The sequence below is a fragment of the Falco rusticolus genome, chromosome 1, assembly GCF_015220075.1.
Source record: "Falco rusticolus isolate bFalRus1 chromosome 1, bFalRus1.pri, whole genome shotgun sequence".
Lineage (NCBI taxonomy): Eukaryota > Metazoa > Chordata > Aves > Falconiformes > Falconidae > Falco > Falco rusticolus.
Window position 1 is genome coordinate 3710085 of NC_051187.1, and position 25689 is coordinate 3735773.

At 41.6% G+C, this 25689-nt stretch overlaps 1 protein-coding gene across 2 annotated transcripts in view; it reads left to right on the forward strand.

Moving 5' to 3' along the window:
* PRKCA (protein kinase C alpha) overlaps window positions 1-25689 on the forward strand; it is a 159998-nt gene that overhangs the window by 110924 nt on the left and 23385 nt on the right. The window contains exons 6-10 of one of the 2 annotated variants that reach the window (XM_037405067.1): window positions 1241-1397; window positions 1491-1625; window positions 2358-2454; window positions 12308-12337; window positions 25506-25649. In XM_037405067.1, the coding sequence (XP_037260964.1) occupies window positions 1241-1397; window positions 1491-1625; window positions 2358-2454; window positions 12308-12337; window positions 25506-25649 (563 nt within the window). The remainder of the gene's footprint in view (window positions 1-1240; window positions 1398-1490; window positions 1626-2357; window positions 2455-12307; window positions 12338-25505; window positions 25650-25689) is intronic. The other variant, XM_037405077.1, reaches the window with a different exon arrangement.

Consider the following 25689-nt stretch of genomic DNA (forward strand, 5'->3'; position numbering starts at 1 on the left):
AAGTCTAATCTACAACTATGAATCTCACAAAAGAATTTCCAAATGAGCAAAGCTCTTTTCTGTCCAAACTGAGCCCAGAGGGTTACTGCTGCTCCCAGTAGGTTTTGAGATGCCCAGTTGTGAGGTCTGAATTCCCCATCCCAACTCAATCACCGCAGCTCATCACAGCGTGACCAGTTTGGGTGGGACGGGGTTTCAGTATGAGGAAAGTCCACCTCTTCTTCTGAGGTGCAGCAGAAGCTGATGGCTGAATGCTGTTAACACAGAATGAAACCCTACGTGCTGTATGTAGGTTACGTGGGCGTTACTGGTCCTCTGCAAGAGGGAGAGGGGTGCTGCCTTTGCTCGTCCGCTGCAATACTCCACTGCCCTGCGGTGACGTGTGAGCTGCCTAACGAACCTGGCAGCTGCTGCAGTAACTCCAGCCGGGCTGAACCCCCGAAAGCTGCCAAGCCCCCGGTGGATGCCTTTGTAACCCACCATTGCCTGCCTGCCTGGTTCCACATCGGGATGTAGCCCTGCGGGAACAGCACCCCGTGCGCATTGCTGCCTATTCTTGTCTCTCTCTCTTTGAGGATCGGTAGCAACATGAGATGTATTAACTCGCTTTATGCCTTCTTTTGACATTGTAAAAATAGAAGCTGCATTAACATTTTTGTGAAGCTGAAGTTAAACTTGTCTTCTCTGCGCTGTTAACTTTGCTTGCTGTCGTGACATAATGCTTACAGCGATCCCATCTGACAACTAACAAACCATGGATCTGACGGAAGTTTAGTGTTAGATACCTTCCAATGAGGGATTGTATCAAATAATATAAAATAACCCATCTTCCTGACATCTATTGTGATCTGGCTAGTGCCCTTAAAGTATTTGGCTGATAGTCCTGTAGTTATATAACCTAAGAAGAAATAAATGCACAAAGAATTGCTACCTGCTTAAAAATTTATATTGATGGATTTGGACATTTAATCATTCCATTGCAGGGAAAAGAGTTGCCTGGAAGCTCATGTCATTTGCCAATTGCTCTTCTCTCCTGTCATTTCTCTCTACTGTTCTGATAAATATCACTGAGCACAGCTTTACTTTACAAAGAGTAGTTCCTTCCATGCCGAGTCTGACAAGCAGGTTTCACGACTTGTTTTATTTTCAACACGTTTCACTAACTCTGATTTGACACGTCACTGCTTGCTTAATGTTGATTTGTAATCCTATACAAATTAGCGGTGTTTTATATTGACAGTGCGAGAAGCGAAAAACCTAATTCCCATGGATCCAAATGGACTTTCCGATCCTTACGTTAAACTGAAGCTCATCCCAGATCCTAAGAATGAAAGTAAACAAAAAACAAAAACCATCCGTTCTACTCTGAATCCAGACTGGAATGAGTCATTCACATTGTAAGTTTTAATGCCTTGTAATGAAGTATATTTGTATGTATTGAATCCATTTCAGTGTGGCATTGAAAACTCCTCTATTTCTCTCCTTTTTAGTAAATTAAAACCTACAGACAAAGATCGACGGTTATCTGTAGAGGTCTGGGACTGGGATCGAACAACCAGAAATGATTTCATGGGATCTCTTTCATTCGGGGTGTCAGAGCTTATGAAGATGCCAGCCAGTGGATGGTAAGAGTTTCTGAAAAGAGAGTGGAAAAAGTTTAAACCCAGTATTTTTCTTCAATATAATCTACATTTTTGGGAGCTTTTCACTGTATCTCAGACTATAAATTCACTGAATATGCAACTAAACCTAGGAAACACAGTCTATATATAAAAAAGGATGATAACAAAAGGAACTGGTGTTCATGAAACTTCTGCTGGAGCCAAGAGCTGCTGCAAACTCAATTCTGTGTACATCGCCTTGTGATATGAATTTTATTTTTATCTCAAATACGATATATTCATTACTAAGTTATGTTATAACATCATGTTATATATAGCTCTGCAAATTCAAAGTACATGGGAACTGATTTTATAAAATGCCATCTCATTACTTACCAAGCTAGGGGTAGAGCTCATCACATCTTCTCAAAAAGTACCTTTCGTCAAAAATAATTGTTTAGGGCGACAGGTGCACTGGAGGGAAAGGTTCTTCAGGGTTGATGTCTCCCATCATATTACAGGATGAGTGGGAAGAATTTCCTTGTCCATTAAACTGCCTTGGTAGATAGTTTGGGATTAAAGATCTAATTTTAGGTTAAATATATTCAGTTTCTGGGTTTGCTTTACATCTTTGAAAGCAGTTCTTTACATACCTGTGACATTGATACAAACCACACACAAACAACTAAATCAGATTTTAAATCTAACAGGAAAAAAACTGTTAAGTCACCATTTTTTTCCCCAAATGTTCCACAGGTACAAGCTGCTGAATCAAGAAGAAGGTGAATATTATAATGTTCCGATTCCAGATGCCGATGAAGATGGAAATGCAGAGCTCCGGCAGAAGTTTGAGGTGAGGATTAGATACAGATGGGTGCAACTATATATTGCATACATTTTTTCACTTTATTGCACCAAGAAAAAAAAAAAGTTCATTAAAAGATCTATATTAGAGTGCTATCTTTATTTTTATCTATGTTTCTGTTGCCTGTGACAGCAGTATGTGCCTTTGGGTTTCCTGAAGATTGGACCAAATAGATTAATTCAGTAGTGGTAGCATTTTTCTGAGAGTTCAGCTTCTCTGCTATGACACTTGTGGAGTTGGTATTTTAAAACATTGTACGTCAAGTATATGTAATAATTTCAGTGTCTTTTAATACTTGTTGCAAAATCTGCTAGTCATCACTAGTATCTATGTTATTTGACAAATGAAATTCTCCAAAACAATATTTTAATACTTAGAATGTTTCACACTAAATGCTTTTTCTTTTTTTTTTTTAAAGAAAATATTGACAGTGTTAATTGCTGATTATTTGGAGCCTCAGAATCTTTGTAGAAGGTTGTCATCTGAAATTCTGATACCTTAAATGAGGGTGTGGATGTTTTTAAGGATAAGAGGTATTGCTGGTTTTGTACAGAAAAGAGATGCTGAAGAAAAGCAATACTTCCCACAGTCATCCTGCTTTCTGTGGTGCAAATTGGAGTGGTTAGTGGTCACAAGCATGGTCTCACCGTGCCCTGCAAAGGAATCGTTTCTTAATGAAGAGACTCAGCCAGCAACTCTCCCTCTTCTGACTGCTACAGCTGGTATTACAGCAAAATACTCGCTGGCCATTAAACCCAGCAAGAGGGAGAGAGATGGTTTGGGAAGTGTTTTGCTAATGGCTGTACTGGATTCAGCTCATCTGACTTGACTACTCTTTCCAGCTGCGCACTCAGTTTTGAATTTGAAATATCACAGGCCACAGTATTGTTTTCTTTTTTCTGGTTGAACATTTACAACTTTAGCTGTTAATCCAAAAAGTAATTAATATACCTGTTGTGCATAAACACTTACGCCTGTTCCTTTCAACCTGAAATAGCAATTTTTTATGTTCACCATCAGGCAGAATTCTACATTGTTATTATAAAAGATGGGTTAACCCAAGAAAGTGAGGAAAAACGGCACATGTTCAACTTTCAAGAAAGAAAAAGAAAAGGTGCATCAATTTCTTCTGAACGCATTTGGATCAGCTACCATACTTTTGTCTGCAGCATGAACTATGATTTTTGTTACACATTTGAGAAGTATTTGAATCTCCATTCCATTTTCCTTTCTTTACAATTGTGATCTGACCAGTGTGATTTTATTTTGCTGCACTAGGTCATTTTCTCTTCAAGATCATATTTACTTTTTATCCTCTCTAGAAAGAAGAGCTTCAAAAGTAGTTCTTTGCACCCCCTACGCGTCTCTGTGCAATGTACAGAGTCTGAAATTAGGTGGATATGTATATGCTGTTGATATAGGTATAGAAATCTACCTGTTTTTTCTCAGGACAGAGACAAATCACTAAAACTGTCTATTTAAAAGTGTCAGTTATTATATGCAATATGTTTGCATATTGAATTTACAGTCTCTTAGGGTTTTTTTTCTTAAGCCTACTGTAAATACATTGGTTGCAGAATGAATAGTCAGGATTTATCTGTGTCCTGCACTGGAGTGGAGCAGAAATCCTGAGAGGTTGCATCGTGTGCAGCTCCTGGATTGAGTCCCAGAAATGGCAGCTTCACATAGGGTCAGCTCTGCCTCAGAAATAATTAGTCTGTCTCAAAGTCTAATTAATTCAGCTTCAGCAGTGTGTATTTGAGGCTTTCCCAGTTCTGGAAGTAGCCTGGTTGATGCTATTTTAGTGGTCTGAATTAATCAAAGAAAGGGAATAGGTTTTCCCTGAGCACGCGTGTCTCCAGGAGTATTTAGAGAGTTGCGTAATGGACAGTTTTGAAACTTGGTGACGATACGTGGGAATATTGGTAGCCAAACAAAACATGTAATTGTAACTAGACCAAGGCTCGTATAATGCAGTACTACGTGGTAAAAGGATTTAGGTTCAGCCTCTTACTCTCTCTCAAAGTTTACCGCTGTGAGAAGGAACAGAGGGAATCAGCCCTCTCCAAGTAATGTTCTTACTTGGTTTCAAGGGGAATTAATGTGATGGCTTACAAAAATTAACAGCACAGATGTCTGGATGGTGGTATTTAACTAATCAGCTATTCTGGTATGGCACAGAAGTGGTGCTGACTCTGATCATCTTTTACGCTATTTTTCTTATCATTTATATCTTGCTTTACACAGTTATTTTATTTTAGGTACTCTATACTAAGGAACAAGTAAATACCACTGAGAAATATGCTGCTATTTGTGATTTAATCATAAAAACGTTTAGGTTGGAAAAGACCTTTAAGATCATCAAGTCCAACCGCGAACCCAGCACTACCAAGGCCACCGCTGACCCATGTCCCTAAGTGCCACATCTACAGGGCTTTTAAAAGCCTCCAGGGGTGGTGAGTCCACCACCTCCCTGGGCAGCCTGTTCCAGTGCTGGACAACCCTTTTGGTGAAGGAATGTTTCCTGCTCTCCAATCTAAGCGTCTCCTGGCGCAGCTTGGGGCTGTTTCCTCTTGTCCTGTCGCTTGTTACCTGGGGAAGAGACTGACCCCTCCACCTACAGCCCCTGTCAGGCAGCTGTAGGGAGCGATAAGGTCCCCCCGAGCCCCCTCCTCTCCAGGCTAAACCACCCCAGTTCCCCCAGCTGCTCCCCATCAGACTCATGGCCCAGCCCCACTGCCTGTCTCTGGACACGCTCCAGCCCCTCTGCGTCCCCCTTGGAGTGAGGGGCCCAAAGCTGAACCCAGGATTCGAGGTGCAACCTCACCAGTGCTGAGCACAGGGGGACGTTCACGGCCCTGGTCCTGCTGGCCACGCTACAAGCCAGGATGCTGTTGGCCTTCTTGCCCACCTGGGCACACTGCTGGCCCATGTTCAGCGGACTGTCAACCAGCACCCCAGGTCCTTTCCCACTGGGCAGCTTCCCAGCCGCTCTGCCCCAGCCTGCAGCGCTGCGTGGGGCTGCAGTGACCCATGGGCAGGACCCAGCACTTCTCCTTGTTCAGCCTCATACAACTGGCCTCGGCCCATCAGTCCAGCCTGCCCAGACCCCCCTGCGGAGCCTTCCTGCCCTCCAGCAGATCAACAGTCCTGCCCAACTCGGTGTCATCTGCAAACTGACTGAGGGTGCACTCGATCCCCTCCTCCAGATCGTTGATAAAGGTATTGCACAGAGCTGGCCCCAGCCCACGTGTGACTGGCCACCAGCTGGATGTCACTCCATTCACCATAACTCGGGGCTCTGCCATCCAGCCAGTTTTTTACCCAGCTAACAGTAGCCCCGTCCAAGCCACGAGCAGCCAGTTTCTCCAGGAGAATGCTGTGGGAAGCAGTGTCAAAAGCTTTACTGAAGCTGAGGTAGACAGCATGACTAAGTGGGTTGCCTTGTCACAGGAGGAGATCAGGTTAGGCAAGCAGGACCTGCCTTTCAGCACCCATGCTGACTGGGCCTTGGATGTGCTGTGTGATGGCACTTAAGATGATCTGCTCCATAACCTTCCCTGGCACCAAGGTCAGGCTGACAGGCCTGTAGTTCCACAGATATTCCTTCTGGGCCTTCTTAGCCCTCCTTTTGTTGCTGATGTAGTTATTGAAACATTTGTTACTGTCTTTTACAGCAGTATCCGGGTTAAGTTCCAGCTGGGCTTTGGCCCTTCTAATTTTCACCCTGTGTAACCTCACGACATCCTTGTAGTCCTCCTGAGTTGCCTGTCCCTTCGCCTAAAGGCCATAAATTCTCTTGGTTTTTTTCCTGAGTTCCAGCCAAAGCTCTCTGTTCAGCCAGACTGGTCTTCTTCCCCACCAGCTTGTCTTTCAGCATGAGGACGGCCTGATCCTGCACCTTTTAAGATTTCCTTTTTTGAAGAATGTCCAGCCTTCCTGGAGACCTCGGCCCCTCAGGGCTGCCTCCCAGGGGACTTGTCAACCAGGCTCCTAAACAGAGCAAAGGCAGCCCTCAGGGAGTCCAAGTGGCAGCTCTGCTGACCCCCTCCTTACTTCTCCAAGAATCAAAACCTCTGTCTTTCATGATCGCTGTGCCCAAGACATCCTCCAGCTACCACATCACCCACAAGTCCTTCTCTGTTCACAAACAGCAGGTCCAGTGGGCGCCTTCCATAGCTGGCTCCCTCACCAGCTGTCGGGAAGGTCTTTTCCACACACTCCAGGAACATCCTAGATTTTCCTCTCTGCTGTTCTGTATTTCCAGCAGACATCTGGTAAGTTGAAGTCTCCCACTAGAACAAGGGCTAGCGACTGTGAGACTTCTCTCAGCTGCTTATAGAATATTTCATCTGCCTCTTCACCCGGTCGGGTGGTCTATAACAGACTCCCACCACGGCATCTGCCTTGTTGCCCTTTCCCCTGGTTCATACCCATAAACACTCTACGTGATCGTCACCATCATTAAGCTCTAGACAATCAAAGCACTCCCTAACATAGGGCTACCCCCACCTCTCCTCCTGCGCCTGTCCCTTCTGGAAGTTTATAGCCAACTGTTGCAGCGCTCCAATGACATCATCTAAATAATTATTTCCACTGAGCTGAAATCAGCTTTGAAACCTTACCGAAAGGTTGCAGGTCTTGGCTGCCATTTCATTAGGGGAGTGTACTTGTCAGGAAGATTAAGAATATACATAGACCAAGAGGTCATACTGGGCTATCTTCTCATTTATCAGTTTATAGGAAAGAGTAACTTCAGAGTGCTTGTTAATCAAGTCTGTATTTGTGGTGCTTGGTCTACTTTTCGATATATGACAGTGTGATTGATATCCAGGCTACATTGATTTGATTTTTAGTACAAAATTACAACAATTGCTACAAAAGTATTGCATTACTAATATCAAATACTTAAAATGAGTAATGGTGGTCTTCAGAGTAAAGGGCTGTACACAAACCTAAGCTATATATAAGAACAGAAAAACTTCAGAATGAGAAAGAATATTTTCAGGTTAAAAGAACAGAAAACTGGTAGATGTGAAATTTCTGAAACCAGTTTCTGGTCTTAAAAATTAAAAAAAAAAAAAAAAAAAAGCCTAAGTCATTCTTAAAACTGAGTTTGCCCTTTTGACTACAGTTCAGAAATGTGCTTAGTAGAATCTCCAAGATTCTACCTCCCGTTTAAATCAGTGAGAATTTTTAAAGTATCTGCCTGTGCCTATAGTTCAACAGACATCTTTTAAGGTTTGGCCTCAGGCTCTCATTGATTTTAAACTGTTTACACAACCCTATCACGTCCTTCTAGCTCCACTTTAACAGCCCAGATTTCTTACTTAAATGTGGTTATTAGTCACACAAATCTCATTGATGTGCTGCTTTACTTACTGGACCTTCTGGCACAGATTCTTTAAGTCATTTATTCAATGTAAATCTACCATAAAATAGCGGTAGAGATTATAAATAAGTAAATAAATGATATATTCAAACATTCTCTTCACTTACATTTGTAATTGAACAGTAAAAGCTATTAGTCACAAGACAAAGCTTCCTCGTGACCCATTCTGCCAGATCTAAACCGGCTGAAAAATTAACACCTCACTTGTGCCCAGAGGTTATAGATCCGATCCGACCAACGGGACCACATTTGGAAAGGCAAGAGAAGAGTTGAGAAGGATGGTGGTTTTATTAATGGAACCACGCAGCGACCTCACTAAGTATTTTTAGATTTTATTGCAAGGAATTTTTGGGTTATGTACTGTCTATGTATTATCTATATGAGGTTGTCCAGTATATAGAAACTGAGGTATATTATGCCACAGGTATGGTGCAGTATTTTCAATACAACAAATTTTAATCAATCTATATATTTTCTGGATCTCACCTATCACTAAAGCTTACGAATCAATTATCTGCTCATTTAGCAGTATGACCAAATCTGTCTTCAGTGATTTATAGATGATACATCATCATTAATATTTAGAGATAAAAATACACTCCTGTAGGAAGTGGAGGGAGGATAAAATCTGTCACTGTTTTTCATTTCGTTTTAACCTTTGGTTGTGAATTTTCTCTCCAGAATGGCATTATTTGTGGCCAGCTCAAAATGAAACTCCGTTCTCAGCAGGCATATTGTGAATAATTGGAGCTGCTCCATAATTGTCCATGCTGAGGTTGCCATGGGAACTCCCAACAGTCCCAGGTGGCTCCATGGACCCAAACGAGCAAGTCTTTTAGCTGCAGTGTCTACTATTTGTTATATACTTGTTTTCCTCTTACAGTATTTGGCTACTCAAAGAAAAAAGCAGAATATTGAAATAATGCGACCGTACTGTGTTTTTCATACCTGGCAATGATGCGAGCAGCGCTATATTTCTGCTTTTCAGGGCTTTGTTCTGGTTTTTTATTTGGGGAAAAGAAATGTGAAAATTCTAAAACTTCTGTTGTGGGAAGTTATTTCAGTTTTGTCAAGCCCTGTTTCCTGTAATTTGCTGCTTAGTAAAGCACTTCTTGATATTTAAATATCACCTTAGAATAATAATAGGATAATGCTGGTTTAAAAGTAGGCTGGTTAATTACTCTGTCTGTCCCCTTCTTTCCACATCATCATCACGACAAACATTATTAAAAATAAAGCGGCTGTTATGGTCCATATCAATGATTTTTTTAATTAAAAAAAAGAACAGAGTAGCTATAATCCTTACATGTGGCTACATTTACCAAGTACAAGATACGTTACGTGATGGGAGCAATGTGAGTCACTACAGCCAGCTTTGGTAATTGAAGTGATCCAAGCGAGTTGTTACGCGGGAATAGGTTACGGCTCATAGAATCTTCACTTTAAGGCGTCTGTGGGGAAGGTATGTAACGGCCTTCCTGGTACGCGCTCTGAAGATGTCAGGCTTTTTTTTTTTTCTAATTATTTTCTTTAGCATAGTGCTCTGTGTGGGTTTCAGTAGGACAAAATTGTTCCCTTGGTTTCTGAGAGAGCTCAGACTAGTGTCCCCACTGTGGGGATCCCTGCGGGGCCATTCTGGTGGACCAGGGGAGGTGCTTCCTTGAGGACATACATCCACACCTACCACCACGGCTGCTGGCTTCCAGCTGGTTTTGTGGTCGAGACATCTGAGACATCAGGTGCGAGTGGCTTCTCATGGCTGTTAGTTTTGTATCATTCCCTTTATTTAAGTGAATAACAATAAAATCACTCCACAATAAGATGACATTATGCTGATAAGTACGTTTTCTGCAAAATAATTCCCAGTTAGTTTTTCTGCAAAATAATTCCCAGTTAGTAAAAGCAGGTGCTGGATTATGCCTTAGTCAACATTGTGGGGCAGACCCACCAAGGCACGTGTGGTGGGAAGGCACCAGGTATCCAGGGAAAGTGGCCGTGCCGGTGGTGTGCTGTATGCCCCACCTCCCCTTCCTGGGGCTGACCCAGGGACGAGCTCACCCATCCAGGAGCAGCTCTGCACTGCTTCTTGCCCACTTGCCTGATGGGCTGGTTTTGCCGCCGAGAGGTGACGTGCCCAGCTGGGCAGCGGTTCCCCAGGGCTGTAGCTGGTGGGGCTGGACCCCCCGTGCTGTTGCTTTGGCTGCTGTCGGGTTTCCATTACCTGACTTCACGTCTTGAGCGGCTTTGTGCCAGTGGGATCGCTGATGAAGGCTGTGCAGCAGCGAGACCCGTAGTTTCCTATCGCAGGCTAAACAGATCGAAGCAGAAGGAGGGAGGGGGCAGGGTAGGTGCTGTATCTGCAAACTGGAAGCGTACAGTTGTCATGACATTTTGGTGACATCTCAGTGCTTCTAAACATAACTATTATTATCGTCCTAAAGAAAACATCTTTTTAAATGCCTTACCATTTTAAAGATGAGAACGGGGACAATGTGGTGCTTGGCCATCAGGCTTGGTTATAAATACCTAGAACCTCTCCAGTGACGCAGGAGCTTCTGCGTCTGATGTGCTACTGAACTCCTCCAGGATGCAAGGCAGCCTTTTGCTTGACCAAACTTGCGTGTTAATCCTTGTGCAGATGTGGATTTACAAACAAGTAGCGTATCTCAGTCTGTATGTATATACCTGTTGCATACAGAGCTAACACTGATTTACACCATCGGGCCTGGCTTTGTGGCAGTACAGCTGGAGTTAAATTGTGTTTGGAAATGTCCAGAGATTTCAGGGCACAATTAAAGCTCTCTGATGAGTTTCAATGTTGCTATAGTCTAATGCTAAAGAAACCTGTCTCATTCCCTTTCGGAATGTCAGTACATCATTTCTGGTCATTCACTGCCAGTACTGTATTTCTTAGATCTTTAACACTCGCTTTAGATTGGGGGTTTTTTTAAGCAGTTTCTGGCTGCTTTATGAGAAAGGAGAAGGCCAGCACTTTCTGCATTAATCTGGCATTTTTCTATATTCACAACAGTTTTAAGTCAAAAATACATTTTCTTTCTTTTCTTTAATCAACGGCCAGGACATCCTCGAGCAGTTTTAATTTTGAGCTGGAGGCTGGATAAAGATGCTGCAGTTGCACAGCCAGGAGGCCCTTAGCAGAAGGCTCCAGTAACTGTTTCAGTAGCTTCTTAAGAATCCAATGAGTTTTCTAATTAAGTATGATATTTTCATTCAAAAAGACCCACAACTACAGGAGCTTGTGATTTTGTTGTTTTGTGAGTTAAGTTCTTCAGGTCTCTGGTTAAAGTCTTGCAAGGGCTGGGAAGGAGATATTTATTTGAAGTCTTTGAAGGATGGTGACATTTTTGCCCCAGAGCTACTTCACTGGGGGTTTTTTTGTGTATGTATGTTAATCAATAAAATATATGATCTCTATATCTAGCCAATATGCATTCCCACTTTGAAGCAATAACTGTAACTTCAGACAGTTCAGTAAAGGTGACATGGAAAAGAGAAATAACGTTGCTGACACTTCAAATCGTAAATGAATAGACTAAATTTAATTTTCAGGAAAGACACTAAGCTACACTGAAATCATGACCAGCCAAAATATCACTGGCACATCAATCCACACTCATTATGTATACAGTGATATAAAAAGAAGAGCTGCTTTTTTTGGCCATGGCACTCATTCCTATTTTTAAATTGTGCATATTTAATCATTAGAGAATAGTTTGCAGCATTATAGAGTTGCTGTTAGATGACTCCATCTGTTCCATACTATAGTTTGGTGTGGGGAATTCCCATATGCAGTTATCTGGAGGTTTCTCATCTACTCACCGTATCTGAAACTAGAGAACTTGAAATTTCCTAACCAGATGACGTACATCTCTGGTCTCAGTTCCTATCAGCTTGTGAATTCTGTAAGGCTCTTCTCAGTCTGTGTGTTACGATTTAAGGTGAAGAATGTACGTAGAAAACTGTAGTGATAGCAGGGGTTTCTGTATCCCTGCTATAAAGGTTAAATGTGTGGCTCAAGGCAAAAAAAAACCCCGAACTTCTGTACTGTCACCCCTTTACAGTGCTCCTTGATTGTTAAGAGCCCAGACTCCACACATCTGTACATACATGTAGCTTTCTGCATTGCTGTGGTTTAACATGAGGAATGTGTTATGCATGAAGCAGATGTATGTACAAGGCTAAGGTAACGCTGCCGCGCAGTTACGTGAAGATCTGTACTTCACCGTGCTGTGCTGCACTGTGCTCCTTACTCTTAGGGTGATTAACACCACGGTTTCTTTTTCATGATTTTTCTGTGCATAACAGATGTGTCCATTTCTGTATTCTCGCTGCTGTGTCTTTGTTTACTTCTGCTACTAATTGTTGTTGCTTTGCTTCGCAAGCCCGTCACTAACCAAGCAGTGTTTCTCCCTTTCCTGTCTCTTCCAGGACTGTCATGTAAATAGCCGCTTCTTCAAGGTAGTTTTCTCCTTGGTGTTCTTCTGCACCTTTCTCTTCACACAACCCTCTTTACCAATGTTTGAAGTATATTAAATTCAGTTTCATTCTCACCATGTTTTAAGGATGCACTTGTTTTTTCCCCAGTTTAAGTTTTTCTAATGGATTAAAAAAAAAATAATTGAAGTATTAATCTTCCATAATTTGTCACAAAGTGCTCCCCAGATTAGAAGTTTACTTACAAAAAAGGAGTCATGGAACCTCAGCTGATACAGTGTGCCTTTCCTTTGGAAAGAGTTAGTGAAATGAATGCTGCCTTCTCATGGCAAATGGAAAATGGTGCATCTTTAATTGGAAAGATACTCATGGAACTTTAAATCACTTCCACAGATCAAATAATGCTCATGTTCACTGTATATTTATATATATATAAATTTACATAATATAGCATGCATGGTTTATGATATAATATACACCATATATTGCTATATGTTAGTTGGAGTATACTATATCATAAGAGGTATTACCCATATGCACAGATGCTCTGATACATGACATACCACTTCACCTGTTTAATTCCCATTTTACTTCTTTCACTAACCACCACATCACATAATTACTGCCATAAAAGATATATATCAGCATTGCGAACGTACATGTATGGACTTTTTATTTGCATGTATCTCTAACAAATTGTCTTGCTTTATTAGGGCAAAGGTTACTGACACAAATCACACTTTCAGTTTCACACATTCATTAAATTTTAATTTAGATTGTAACTTGAAGGCCCTGTGCTGTAAACTGTTTTAAGACTCTAAGGTTATTGAAGCCGTTATCATCTTCAAATAGTATTTTTACACTGTAAGTTGATCTAGAGCAGTTTACATGTTATAGCTCAGAGCTTAGAATTCTTAGAATTTAAAAATCAGATTTCATTTTTGAAGAGTTGTTTATATTATAATGCATGATTTTACCAAACGATTTAATAGTGAATGATAAAAACAAAGAATAAGACTATTTGTCAATTGCCAAATATTTCCTAACACAGTAATCATTTGTCATGCAATCAGTAACTTATTTTTTCTTAACCTTGATTCTTTATCTGGTATCTTTATCTCAGAAAAGCCTGTACAGAAGAGGACTGCCCTTCCTCAATCCTTTACACCTCTGCTTATTTGAAAGTAAAACCACACAGTGGTTTCATTGATGAAACTTGTTTAATGCAGGGAAGTTGCAAGTTTCTCTGTTTAAATGTATTTTAAACCAGAGCAAAAGCTACCCTGAAAAAATGCATCTGGGGTAAATACAAAGTTACATCTAACACCGTGTTGTCACTTCATTGTAAAACCCAGACCCTGAAGTGCGCTGATATAAACTGACCAAAGTCTGTGGTCAATTCGTGTTCTCACCATAGGAGTGCACCTAAAAAAAGAGCTGAACAGTTTCCTACAGCTGCTGCTCCATGGGCAAAATTCGTACTTAGGCCTTGTGAATTATAAACATGAATTCCAACAAAGTAAGTTGCACTCTGTTCTGATGTGAAGAGGAGACTCAAGACTTCTCTTTTTCTGATGGGAAAAAAAAATGCTTCCTCGTTTATTGTCTGTCTTTTCTCTCTGAATGATAACAAATGCCCGTTCTGCTTGCTGCTGACAGTGACTTAGCATCACTAACCTAAGCTCAGAAGCGTCACTGCATGCTGCATTCTGCACGCTAATCGCCACTGACGTTAGCATGTCTTTGGAAATAATTTTGTAAGTAATCAGTTTATGTGGGACTGCTGGGGAGGTTGTGTTCCCAAGTTTACAAGATTGGAATTGAAAGGAAACAGCAGGAGCAGAGGAAGAAGGCAGGCTGTGTTCCTGAGGATAATGTGACACTTCTGAGCTAGAAACCAGTCAAAATGTACAAAAATTATTTTATCGTGGCAAATTTGAGAATGCTGTGAACAAGGTCAAACAGTATAAATACTTGTTTATGAAATTATCAGATACTGAGAAGGATCCTGCATTTATGCTGCTTTTTTTTTTTGCCAGCAAAGAGTATGTTTAAATAGATTATTTTCACAACGTCATGCAGAAAACACCTTCATCTTTGTGTGTGTGCTTGTGTGCGTTAAGTAATTCCATAGCACGTTAAGACTTGGATACAGAATCCCAAGGTTTTAAGATCAGTCCTGGTCTGCAGCTTTTCATGGCTGTGGTGGTTGATTGCAGGGATTTGTGCTGAGATCAAGTAGAACTGAAGTCCTTAAATATGAATTTAGAGCAGAATTTTATTATTCTTTTGTCCATATTGCAATGAGCGTTATCCTCAAAAGCAATTTTACATGCTAGGGTTTTTTATTATTGAAAGTTAGCATCCATTTGCATAATTAAAAAATAAAGGAGCATATATAAAAGCAATCCTTTTTTTTGACACTTAGGGATTTGCAGTTCTAGTATCACGTTTGGGGTTTTTTTTACCACTACCACAGGATATTTCTGCAAGAATTTTTGAATATTATTCCTAGGCAGCCTCTTTAATTACATTTCATCTAGTTAGACACTGCTCTGTTGCAGGGGGTAGCATGTTTGGCAATAAAGGCAGAAAACAAAGTAGACTCAGGTGGCCACAGGATTATTAAACAGATTAAACATATTGACAGTGCCAAATGGGTAACTGGAAACTCTTCCCTCTCCAGATTTCACTGCTTACAGCCAGATATCCGTTGTCCAGGGCAATATCCCCTGGAACTGCTGTTTGTAGGATACACACATCCCTTTTCAAATTAGTATCGTTCATAGTCATTTGACTTCATTGTCTGCATTTTCTAGGGCTCATGGTTACCTCAGTCGTGTGCCTGGAAAATCTGGGAAGTTTTTTAGAAATCATGTATTTATGTACTTGACACAGTTTTGACTTCTATGCAGCAACACAGAAAAAAAATATTTAAAAAAAATATTGAATAGGGAATGTGATTATAAACCCCCCAAATAAGCAGCTCCATTGAGATGCTGTATGGTATATTAAACTGTTGTATTGTCCTTTAGGATTCTCTTATTGCCTTTATCCCAAGTAAACATCCATTTAACATAATGTTGAGCTTGAGAAAATCATTTCTCCTCGGAGGAGAATCCACGAGGGGTCAGTAAAGAACACAGAATAGCTCCCAAAGCCGCAAGCAAGCTCTGGCAAAGTCCTGAAAGAAATGAAATAATGCAAATCGTTTGTTTGTATATACGTAGAAAGATACAAACCTGTTAGATGAAACCGCTCTTTTGATAATATTCAGTATGCTGCTTTTCATACAGCCCTTCATTTAAGGCTTTTATCTGGCACTGATGCTAATTTTTGCTCTGATCGAATTATTTAATAATTTGCAGCTGTAAAAGTGAGTGCTGCCTCTGCTCACCTCTGTGTTGCTCAGTTTATCTCTGCCATTGGGTGCCTCATGAATTCTGTAATTACCTGCCTTTCTGCCTCCGTTGTGCCCAGCTTTATGTGCTAGGCGAGAGAAACGGACCTCTGCAGCAATCTCCCAGGCACTAAGTGGAATTATCTCATGAATTTTGTGAGCCTGCAAGGTGTTAGAAGAGGCATGGGTTCCAAACACACAGCTCCTGGTAGGATTAGACAAAGTAACTCAGTCTTACTAATCATCCAGAATTCATTGTGGGACGCAATGCTATTTGTAACCCAGGTTAGCTCGTGGACACTCGATGTCAGCGTTCCTACGTGATGAGCAAAGCAGTACAGCACGTGCGTGGGCTTCAGGAAGGGGGTCCTGTGTCCTAGGACATGTTTTCTGCAAAAAGGCATTTTTAATCCTTTTCACATATGGCACAAACGTTTTTATAGGCAGATCCTTTAAATAAATTTGCTATTACTAACCAAAAAGGTAAATATGACACAGGTTTAAGGGGAGGAGGAGAGGAAATGATGAGGGGAAAGGTAAATTAAAGACATAAAATAGTCCATATTTAACTGCCAGGTACAGTTTTATCACCCTCCCCGTCTGCATTTGTATGAAACATCCTGTTTGCCTTCATGCCTTTTTATTAGCAATGGGCACGATGGGAAGTTTTTTTCCTAGCTATTTTTTCAATAACTATTTTAGCTATTGAAGTAAAAATGCACTTTCATTTTTAGATACTGCCTTTTTTTGTGAATTACATCATAGTTCACCACAGTGATATTGCCGTCGTGAAAAGAAACCTGAGTGCACATGAACAGCTTTCTGCTTATTTGCATCTTTTCAGTGTTCTCCTTGCTGCAAAGAAGTCTTGCTAGAATATAATTTCACCAGGGGAATGCACAGCTGAAAAACAGTCTGTGTAAACCTCACGAAGCCTGGATAATGGCCGTGGCATGGTGCATCCCCTGGTACGGTGGGTCTTGCTGTATTGCAGTGTCTTGCGTAGGCATCGTCAGTCTGCTGCAGGCTAATCCCAGAGTGCTGCTTTCTATATGGGTGAATATGTGTCTATACAGGCGTTAGTGCAATGCAGTTCCGTAATTTAGTTCATTAGTTCGTTTGCCCTTGAAAGAAACAAATAGGAATCAGGGAGAATGCGCAGTAAGATGAGGAAAAGCCATGTGTTGCCACCTTCTTCAGAAGCATTTAAGCCAAGGAAAGAACAGAAACGGTCTCTTCTGTTACGTTTCTTGGGTAATCTAATGCCAAAGCATCTCCCCAGATTGCTCAGCACAGGTTTTGTAGGGAAACAGGTAAAATGGCCAAGGAAGTTCCTTCCCTCTGGTGACCTGCAACAGCAGAGACATGAGCTGGGACTGGACCAAGATGTGACACTGGTGCCACCCCCTCTGCGCTCAGAGCTGCTAAACCATCCACAGCTTAGGCTCGAACTTTCTCTTTCCTCTGTTGTTTCCATGACTACAAAACTCCCCGCTAATGAATTATAAGCTTGCATTAGGTTATGGTATTAAGCTTAAAACTCAGCCTGGTGAAGAATTAGGTCTTGCTGGGGCTCAGAAATGGGCTCTCCTCATTTCAAATTCTCAGCATCCTGATAATTGAGTTGTATAAACCAGGAAATTGATAGTCCTTTATAGCATCTATAATTACATGGAATTGGAAATGCAATAATGTAAGAAACAAGCTGCCACAATGATGGAGAACTTTTCAGTGAATGGGAGGGTTTTTCCTCCAGATTTTGACTTGAAATTTATTGGATTTATTTACTTTATTAAAGGCTTGCTAATGGCTCAACTTGTTGATCAAAATCCCCACTGAGCTTTCATGACTGGAAACCTGAATAGGGCTTTTTTTTCTCCTTCCTTGAGACTTGGCTAAATTATTTCAGTTTCTCCTTCTCACATCCTTAGGATGAGTTTTGCCAGTTCTGTCAGTGACATTTTCTATGGTTTGTCTCAGATCTGAGCTGCTCTGATGCTTCTTGCGGAGCATCCAGGTAGCGACAGACAGAACTGAGCATTAATTTCACACTTGCAGCCGAAGCCTCCTGGGCTGTAATAGCAAAACTGGAATGTTACTGTTCAGACTGTTCCTTTCCTCACTTCTCACCACGCCTTTTGCTTGTTTGTTTTTTTTTGTTTTTTTTTTTTTTAATGTGTTATGCAGAGTGTTACATGCAGCTCTGCTATGGCTTTGGGTTAATTTAAGAATTAGGAGCAGAAACATTGGGAGCAAGGCAGACTAGCATGAGATGGCTGGTTCCATCACCAGTGACATTTGAAGAGTGTGTTGGGCCCTAGCAAAGACCTGGTGAGAACTTGTTGCAGCATGAGAGGCAGGACTTTTGTAGAGTTTTGCAGAGGGGTTGAATTGTGGCCAGAGGACATTCCTGCTCCACGGATCCCAAGAAAGTCTCGGGAGCCAAAATAAAGCCTGCTTAGTCAGCCCTTAGATTTCTGACCCTCGTGCTGTCACCATCGTGGGTTTTTGCAGCGGCGACTGGAGCCAGTGCTGCTCTCTGTCGTTCCACCCTTCGTGTGCTATTTACAGCTGAGTGCGACTGTATGGGCAAAGCGGTGGGTGCTGGGAGGAACCTGCCGTAGAGGAGGGGAGAGGATGCTGGTGTGTGATGTGCGGCAGCGCTGTGAGTCTGGAGGAGGCTCGGCTGCCGGGAACAAAGCTCTCCCTTTCATTTCTTTTCCCGGCAGGTGTCAGCGGAGCCAATAAGTAACAGATGAAATGTGGCGATAAACCCGCTGCTTCCAAACCGCGGTTGCGTGTGCTGTCTGTGTCTATACCTCCACACACGTGATGGGGATTCAGTGTTGTTGTTAAATATTTTTTTCGTTTATCACTTTCTCCTCTTGAAAATTTGTTACCAATAGATATCCATGCTGGGCATCTGTGAACTTGCTAAGAGCGAGTTGCCTTGGCAACCGAAAAGTGCATCCTCTAGTGACTGCAGTCGCCAGGCCTTTTGTTGGCTGGAATATTTTTCCGCGGGAATTGATGTGGGTTTCTCCCTTCTGAAGCTGTGCTTGGGGGTGGCAGGGGGTGGCCGCAAGTTTGGGCAGTTTGGGAATCCAGCGCTTCTTTTTCTGTATGGGAACAAAGCTGAATGTTGCAAACAGCAACAGGGGAGGAATAATGAAGGTGAGCATTACAAGGTGTTAAAGCACTAACATCGTGATATGCAGCTGGTTCCCCTAAAGAGACTGAGGGTAGGAATGTGAATTGGGTAGACTTTTTGGAGGTTTAATTTCTTACAAGTTTTATTTATTTATTGGCTAATGGGAAAAATTACCAGTTTCATCTTTTTGCTCCGTAGGTAATAACTGGAGGGCAGAAGAGCCAATGTTCAGATATGTTCCAATTTGTTGTTTTGTCCTATTAGGTTGTCTTCACAATAAAAAATCAGAAAGAAAGTTTTGAAAAGACTCGATGAGAACTTTACTGCAGTGGAAAATTGAGTGCAATAATGATTACTATTCCCTAAATCATTTCTTTTTCTTCTTTGCATCACACTTCTGATCTTTGCATCACACTTCTGATTAGGTTTTGGAAGTCTTCCCCCCCCCCCCCCCCCCCCATATCTAATTAAAAGAACAATTGTTACACTTAGATTAAAAAAAAAAAAAAAAAGGAATTATTTTTACAGCAAAACCTGAGATAGCTTTTCCAGAAAGCGCACACCAAATTCCAAGAGCGTCTCCCATGTAACACACTGTAACTTCTGTAACACTCCATGGAGAAGCAAATCGGGGCTGAATATATAAAGTGTGTCTCACCTGTGGTTTCAGGGTAAAAGAACGGGCCGAGATAAGGTGCGTCCAACCCAAAGGAAGTAAGATGATGTGCATGTCTTGTTTTCTCTTTGGATTAACTCTTCTGCTACCAGTGCAGACTAATTTACCTTTAACGAACTGTTTTCCTGGTTTGTTTGCTGCAAGCTGGCTTCGTTGTAACAATACTGTGTTTTTATTGAAGATATTAAGCCAAGCAGTCGGATTGTAAATTGAAAATTAATCCAAGGCCTGAAATGCCATCTTCAACTTCAGCAAGTTAGAATATCTATAAAAAAATAAAGGTGAATTCAAGTAGAATTCTGCCATTTTCAACTTTAGTCATGGTAGGAAGAAGCAAAATATCATTGCTCTTTTCTAATAAGCTTTTATGAATCATTTGAATTTATGTCCCTTCTGTAGCTGCAAAACTGGTTTTGCGTCAGGAATCTGGAAGAGTGTGTTGGTTGCATGGCATTTTCTCTCTGCAGTGTTCATGGCATATCAGATGTAAAACTTATGGCAGAGCTCAGTAAGAGCACGTTAAAATGTTTTATGTTCTTGAGCTCATGAGAGTACACTAACATACGCTGCAGCTGGCTGTGGGCACACAGAAATTAGAATTCCCATTTTTGTGCTCTGCCTCTACAGCTGCTAAAAGAAGATTTGTAAGTATTACAGTCACTGGACGCTACGTTAGACTAATCTGAATAAAAGTAGTTCTTTGTTGTAAAAGAGTTTGTGGAGAATTTAAAGCAAGCTGAGGCATTCCTGCTATTGTAAAAAAAGAAAACAAGCATAAAACACCCTAATATATAAAATCAGTTAAATGAACTGTGATATTTGTAATGATGTAAGAACGAGTAGGTCCCAAAATAATACGGAATATTTTAAGTAAATCTGCTTTTTATGAAATATGCTTTCCTCTAAGCCAGCAAGCAGTAGGCTGTGGTTCTGGTGAGCTCTTCCTCCTTTCAGACCCACCTCTCTGCCTGGTCCAGGTGTTTTCCATATTCCTCCTTTTTTCTAGCTATATCCAACCGTAAGAAAACCTGATCCTCTTCAAAGTTTGTTTAGATAAATACCTGAGAAAATACATTTTTGGGGCTGTTTATAAGGCTAGAGCTTGAAGAGAGAATGATGGCTCTGTGCAAGATCGAGAAAGATCTGGACACCATTTAACAGCTTTAGGGCACAAGACATCTGCCTGTGGTGTCACATCAGGTGCCCTGACCTGTGTATGTCCCAGTTCCAATGCCCTGCTCTTCAGTTTTGTGTGTGTGAAGCTCTCCATCACAAACTGCTGTCCTTACACGCAGTTTCTCTAGCCAGCAGAGCCCCACGTCTCTTCATTCCTCTGTGGTTAGTTGAAACAGCATCCCCAGGAGCTCTGGAAATCACTTCTATCCAATATCTGTCCTATTTTTAGTTCTTAAGTTGGTCTTAACAGAGCATAAGCCTCAAACAGATTCTCTTCCCTTCTAATAAACAGTAAAGCTATTCATCGTGGGCAATCCTGGATGCAGAGGTGACGTGAAAGTGATGCTGTGTGGTTTTACATTTCATTTTTTCAAATTAAAATGCACCAGTAATGTAATGTTTTCTCTAGTATATTTATTTTTATTGTGCTCCTCTCCTTGACTGCATTTTAACAGTAGTTTTATTTTGTACTTCCCCATCTGAAGTATCTAAAATATATAAATTGTACTTTATGTGAAAAAACAACGTCCCACATGTTGAGGTATTAAAAAAACAGAGGAAAAGCGGTTTTCTAGCAAAATATGTTTAGCAAGTTATTTCCCATGTGGGACATAGTAAGAAATTAACATTGCTGTGTGTGAGGAAAGTTTGCAAGTCATCACATTGTATAGAACGTCATTAAACAGCTCCAGTGGGCACAGCCAACTAAATATTCACCCAGCGGGTGAGGGGAAGGCTCACGCAGGTGACAGGAAACCTGCGAAGTGGCCACAGCATGTGGGTGGATGGGGTCTGCTCCACACGCACACTGAGCTCAGCACATTTCGGATGTGTTTGCTCCAAACCTTTGCTAAATCTGGTAAGCAAATGCTTGTTTCCCTGTATCTTCACCCATTGCTTGCAATAAGGCACAACATTCGTCCACTGTAGATTTTCTGTAGTTTAATGTAAAGCAATGTTGATACTTGACGACATTTCCTAATCTTTTAATCATAACTATAAATCGTCAGTTGAGTTTCTGAAATACTTCTGTCTTGCCCCATATTCTGGGTTAGGCTCTGCGGTAAAGGGGTAAGGTTAAAGCCTTTCCTTAAATCCATCAACATCAATTGTTAGTGACGATTTGTGACATTTCTGCTGAGTGTAGAAACTTCCATGCAGCGTGTAAGTGATGTTTTGGTTTGGGTTTGTACTTCAGGATGAATTGAAAAACACGGAATATACACAGCAGCTAATTCTCGAAGATGGGTATTAAGTACTAGATCTTTCAGGATTTATTTCATAAAGATGTCTTACCGTCCCATCAAAAACTTGATGGCACATGTAACATCTGTAATGGCTTGACCATGTTTACCTAATTTTATTTCCATGCCCATAGCCTAATTCTGTTCCAATAGCTCTGGAAAGTTTTTTTAAGTAGTACTAAGACAACAAAGTGATATGCCTGAGGCTAAGTCATAATCAAAACATGTTGCGGTAGTATTTTGGGAAGATCTTAATGGATCATCTGTGAAATGTTTTGTTTTGGATTATTACTGTTTCTCTTTTTTTTTTTTTTTTTTGCCTCCCAGTATATGTTTGCCAGTGTTGAAATTCCGACTATACTTTCAGTAGGTCCTGAAGCCAAAAAGCAGTAAAAGGAATTCACATGCTAAATGTGAAAAACTTTTATTGGCGTGCTCATGAACAACACCAACAAGGGTTGGTGGCCCTGTTGAAGGGAAATGGGGACCTCTGATAAGGTGGTGACAATTTAATCAGGTCATTAGGCCGTTCCCCTTTGGGTCCGTGTGCTTTCATTGAGTCAGCCTGGTCGCTGTTGAGCATTTCATGGATGCCACATTCCTGTATTTCCTTATAGACGGTTTGCAGCAGTGTTCTCTCTTTACACCTACCACCGCCGGGGCTAACGCACGGAGCTAGCTCAGCACCAGCGAGGTGATAACCAGGATCGGCGGCTTCCCGTCAGGATAAGGGCAGGCAGATAAGCTCCCGCCTGCCTTAGCCATCCACCCGCAGCAGATGGCACAGAAGCCCACCTGACCAAACAGCAGGCGCCTGATGTTCTCCTTAAAAATTTACTGTATGAAAAAAGAAATTACCAAACTGAGAGTGACATCTAATTCAAAAAAGATAGAAAATGGAAGTAAAAGGAGCATGTCTCTGTTGCTCTTTGAATCCAAGGGTTTTCTTGGAGGGCACAGGGAGGCCTTGGCTTGGTTCTCTGATATTATTTCAAGGCGCCGCCGTCAGATGCTGACAATTTTGTCTCGCGTGTGTTTGATCGCAGCGAGCGCGGTGCTTTCGGCTCCGGGAGCCGGCAGAGGGCACAGGAGCCTGCTGATGGATCTGCCACTCTTCTCTTGTGGAAAATCTGCTGATAGCCCCGAGCCTGGGGTGGCAGAAAGCACCCCCTGCCCGAGCGGCAGGTTTGTACCCAGAGACACAATCTGCCTTGGAACAAAATGCAGTTTGTTGTTTCGAGTGATACATTTTTCAAACAGGCTGCCAACAACCTACCCAGGGGGTTTTAAGTGTAAGAAATAAAGCCAGTGTTTTCCACTCAGTGCCTGATTTCGATCTCCATTACTGGGTGAAAAGGCAGATACTGAAATTCCTTCTTGTATCAGAAAAGCAGGTTCTGTTATCTGAGACCCCATATGTGAGAGCATCACAAAGACCTGGCCAGCAAAGCTGCTCCTTTAAACCACTCACCCCCTACAAATAAAGGATATTAGGATTTTTCTTTTTTAACTTGTTCTGCTTATGGCTCAGTCTTGTATTGTGGCCTTGAAAGGAGCTTTGTCCCGACAAAGAGGGCCATTGCAGACCCTGGATTTGTGCCAGCAGCCGGATCTGCTGCAGGACCATCCCTTGCAGGATCAGGGACTTTAGGCTGACTCCCAGGACTGGCTCTTCCTAAACATTTGCACAGCACATGATCATGCTTAGCATCTCCAAGTGCTGCTTTCATGCCAGGAAGTAATATTAGCGATAGCAGAAATTCCACGTTTTAATCTGTATTACAATCCAAACCAAACATACACACACACAAAAAAATATATCTAAACTCCCCAAATTCATATCCCTGTGGCAGGTATGAGGCTTCCTGCATTTCTAAAGTTGCAGGAAGAGTCATCCAATCTGAATGTGCTTTTCAAGTGATGTGTGGTTATTTTATCAGATGATTACTTGACATTACTGCCTGCAGTAGCAGAAGGCTGGAGTCTATGAATTGAGTCACCCCTTTCAATCATCAAGTTTTAAACTTGTCTGGGGAGGGGAAAGTTTTTATCTTCCAGTTTGCAATGAGCTGCCAAAGGTGTATGCGGGACCAGGCTTTGGAGGTGATTTATTGTGTGACTTTGAATAAACTTTAACTTCTATAATTTTCTTTATCTGCAAAACAGTGATAATGCCGTAGAAACACAGAACGGTTTGAGTTGGAAGGGACCTTAAAGATCATCTGGTTCCACCCCCCTGCCCTGGGCAGGGACCCCTCCCACCAGCCCAGGTTACCCCCAGCCCCGTCCAGCCCGGCCTGGGACACTGCCAGGGATGGGGCACCCACAGCTGCTCTGGGCACCCTGTGCCGGTGTCCTGCCACCCTCACAGGGGAGAATTTCTTCCTAATATCTCACCTAAATGTCCCCTCTTTCAGCTTAAAACCATTCCCCCTTGTCCTGTTGCTGCATGCCCCTTTCTCATCAGCCCCTTTAGGTACTGGCAGGCTGCTCTAATACGCAAATATTGTCCTTTTGCGGTGCAGTGAGAAAAGTATTTATCCTTAAATGTCAACCATATGTCAATGGCACAAAGTAAATTAACCATATTAGAGGTTATTTACGAGACCAAGACACTGGATAGATGGGGGGAAAGCAGTTCTATCCTAAAGTATTATTAAACCTTCTTGGTTTTGCTTCTGCTGGTATATGGGATTATTTTGAGAAAAAGAGGGATATTATGTTGTAGCCCGCATTATCTTTCGGTGAGTCTTACTTTTTTCTCTCTTGTTAACTTTGAGATTTGAAGTGCAACTTACTTGAGCAATTACATGGTGTCTCATATGAAATACTGAGACTTTGTTGCAACCTTCTGCAAACCAGACTGTCTTGCCAAGGCAGAGCTTTTGTATGAAATATTTCCCTTCCTTCCTTTTCCAGATCAACACTTGATTGAAAATCAAAGTTGATTGTATTGCTAGTTTGAAAGTGGCCATGTTCATCTGCATTAATTCTCATGTGGTGTGTTGTTGGGTTTTTTTAATGTAGGTTATTTTTCTTAATGCATGTCAAAAATCTCCTAACTCTTGCTATGCAGTGACTTAAAAATTACATTTTAAAAGAGAATGTACTGAAGAGACTGTTTATGTCCTAAAATACCTTATGTAGAATCTAGCATGGTATTTTTGGAAAGCATTTTTTGTATTTCAAAACAAAAGCACCAGATAAGCCTGCTTTTGGCATGAAAATAAGTGATTTTTTTTTCCTTTGGCTTTGATTTTTGCTTTGGTTTTGCTCTTCTAACCAGATAAGTGTAGCTGCTTTTATCTGGTTATACATGAACACAGTTTTCCACTTTAATTCAGTAGTGTCAAAGTATCGTTGGAATGAGTCTTCCAAGTTGTGTCTGCGCAAATGTTGCTGTGCAGCCTTTCTCCTGGGAATGCCACCTCAGATAGGGTCATCTCCAATTGTGACCTCCACCCAGTGATCCCTTCTGGCAAGGAAACAGGCTGCTCTTCTTACTTTCCTATTTCTGTGTGTGTACGTGTGTGTATGTTCTTCAGAAAGCCAAACTTGGGCCAGCTGGTAACAAAGTCATTACTCCAACAGAAGACAAGAACTCAAGTGTGCCGTCCAACAATCTGGACAGGGTGAAGCTGACAGATTTCAACTTTCTCATGGTTCTTGGAAAGGGGAGCTTTGGGAAGGTAAGAATTCTTGATAACTATTCCACTCGCGTTGGTTTTT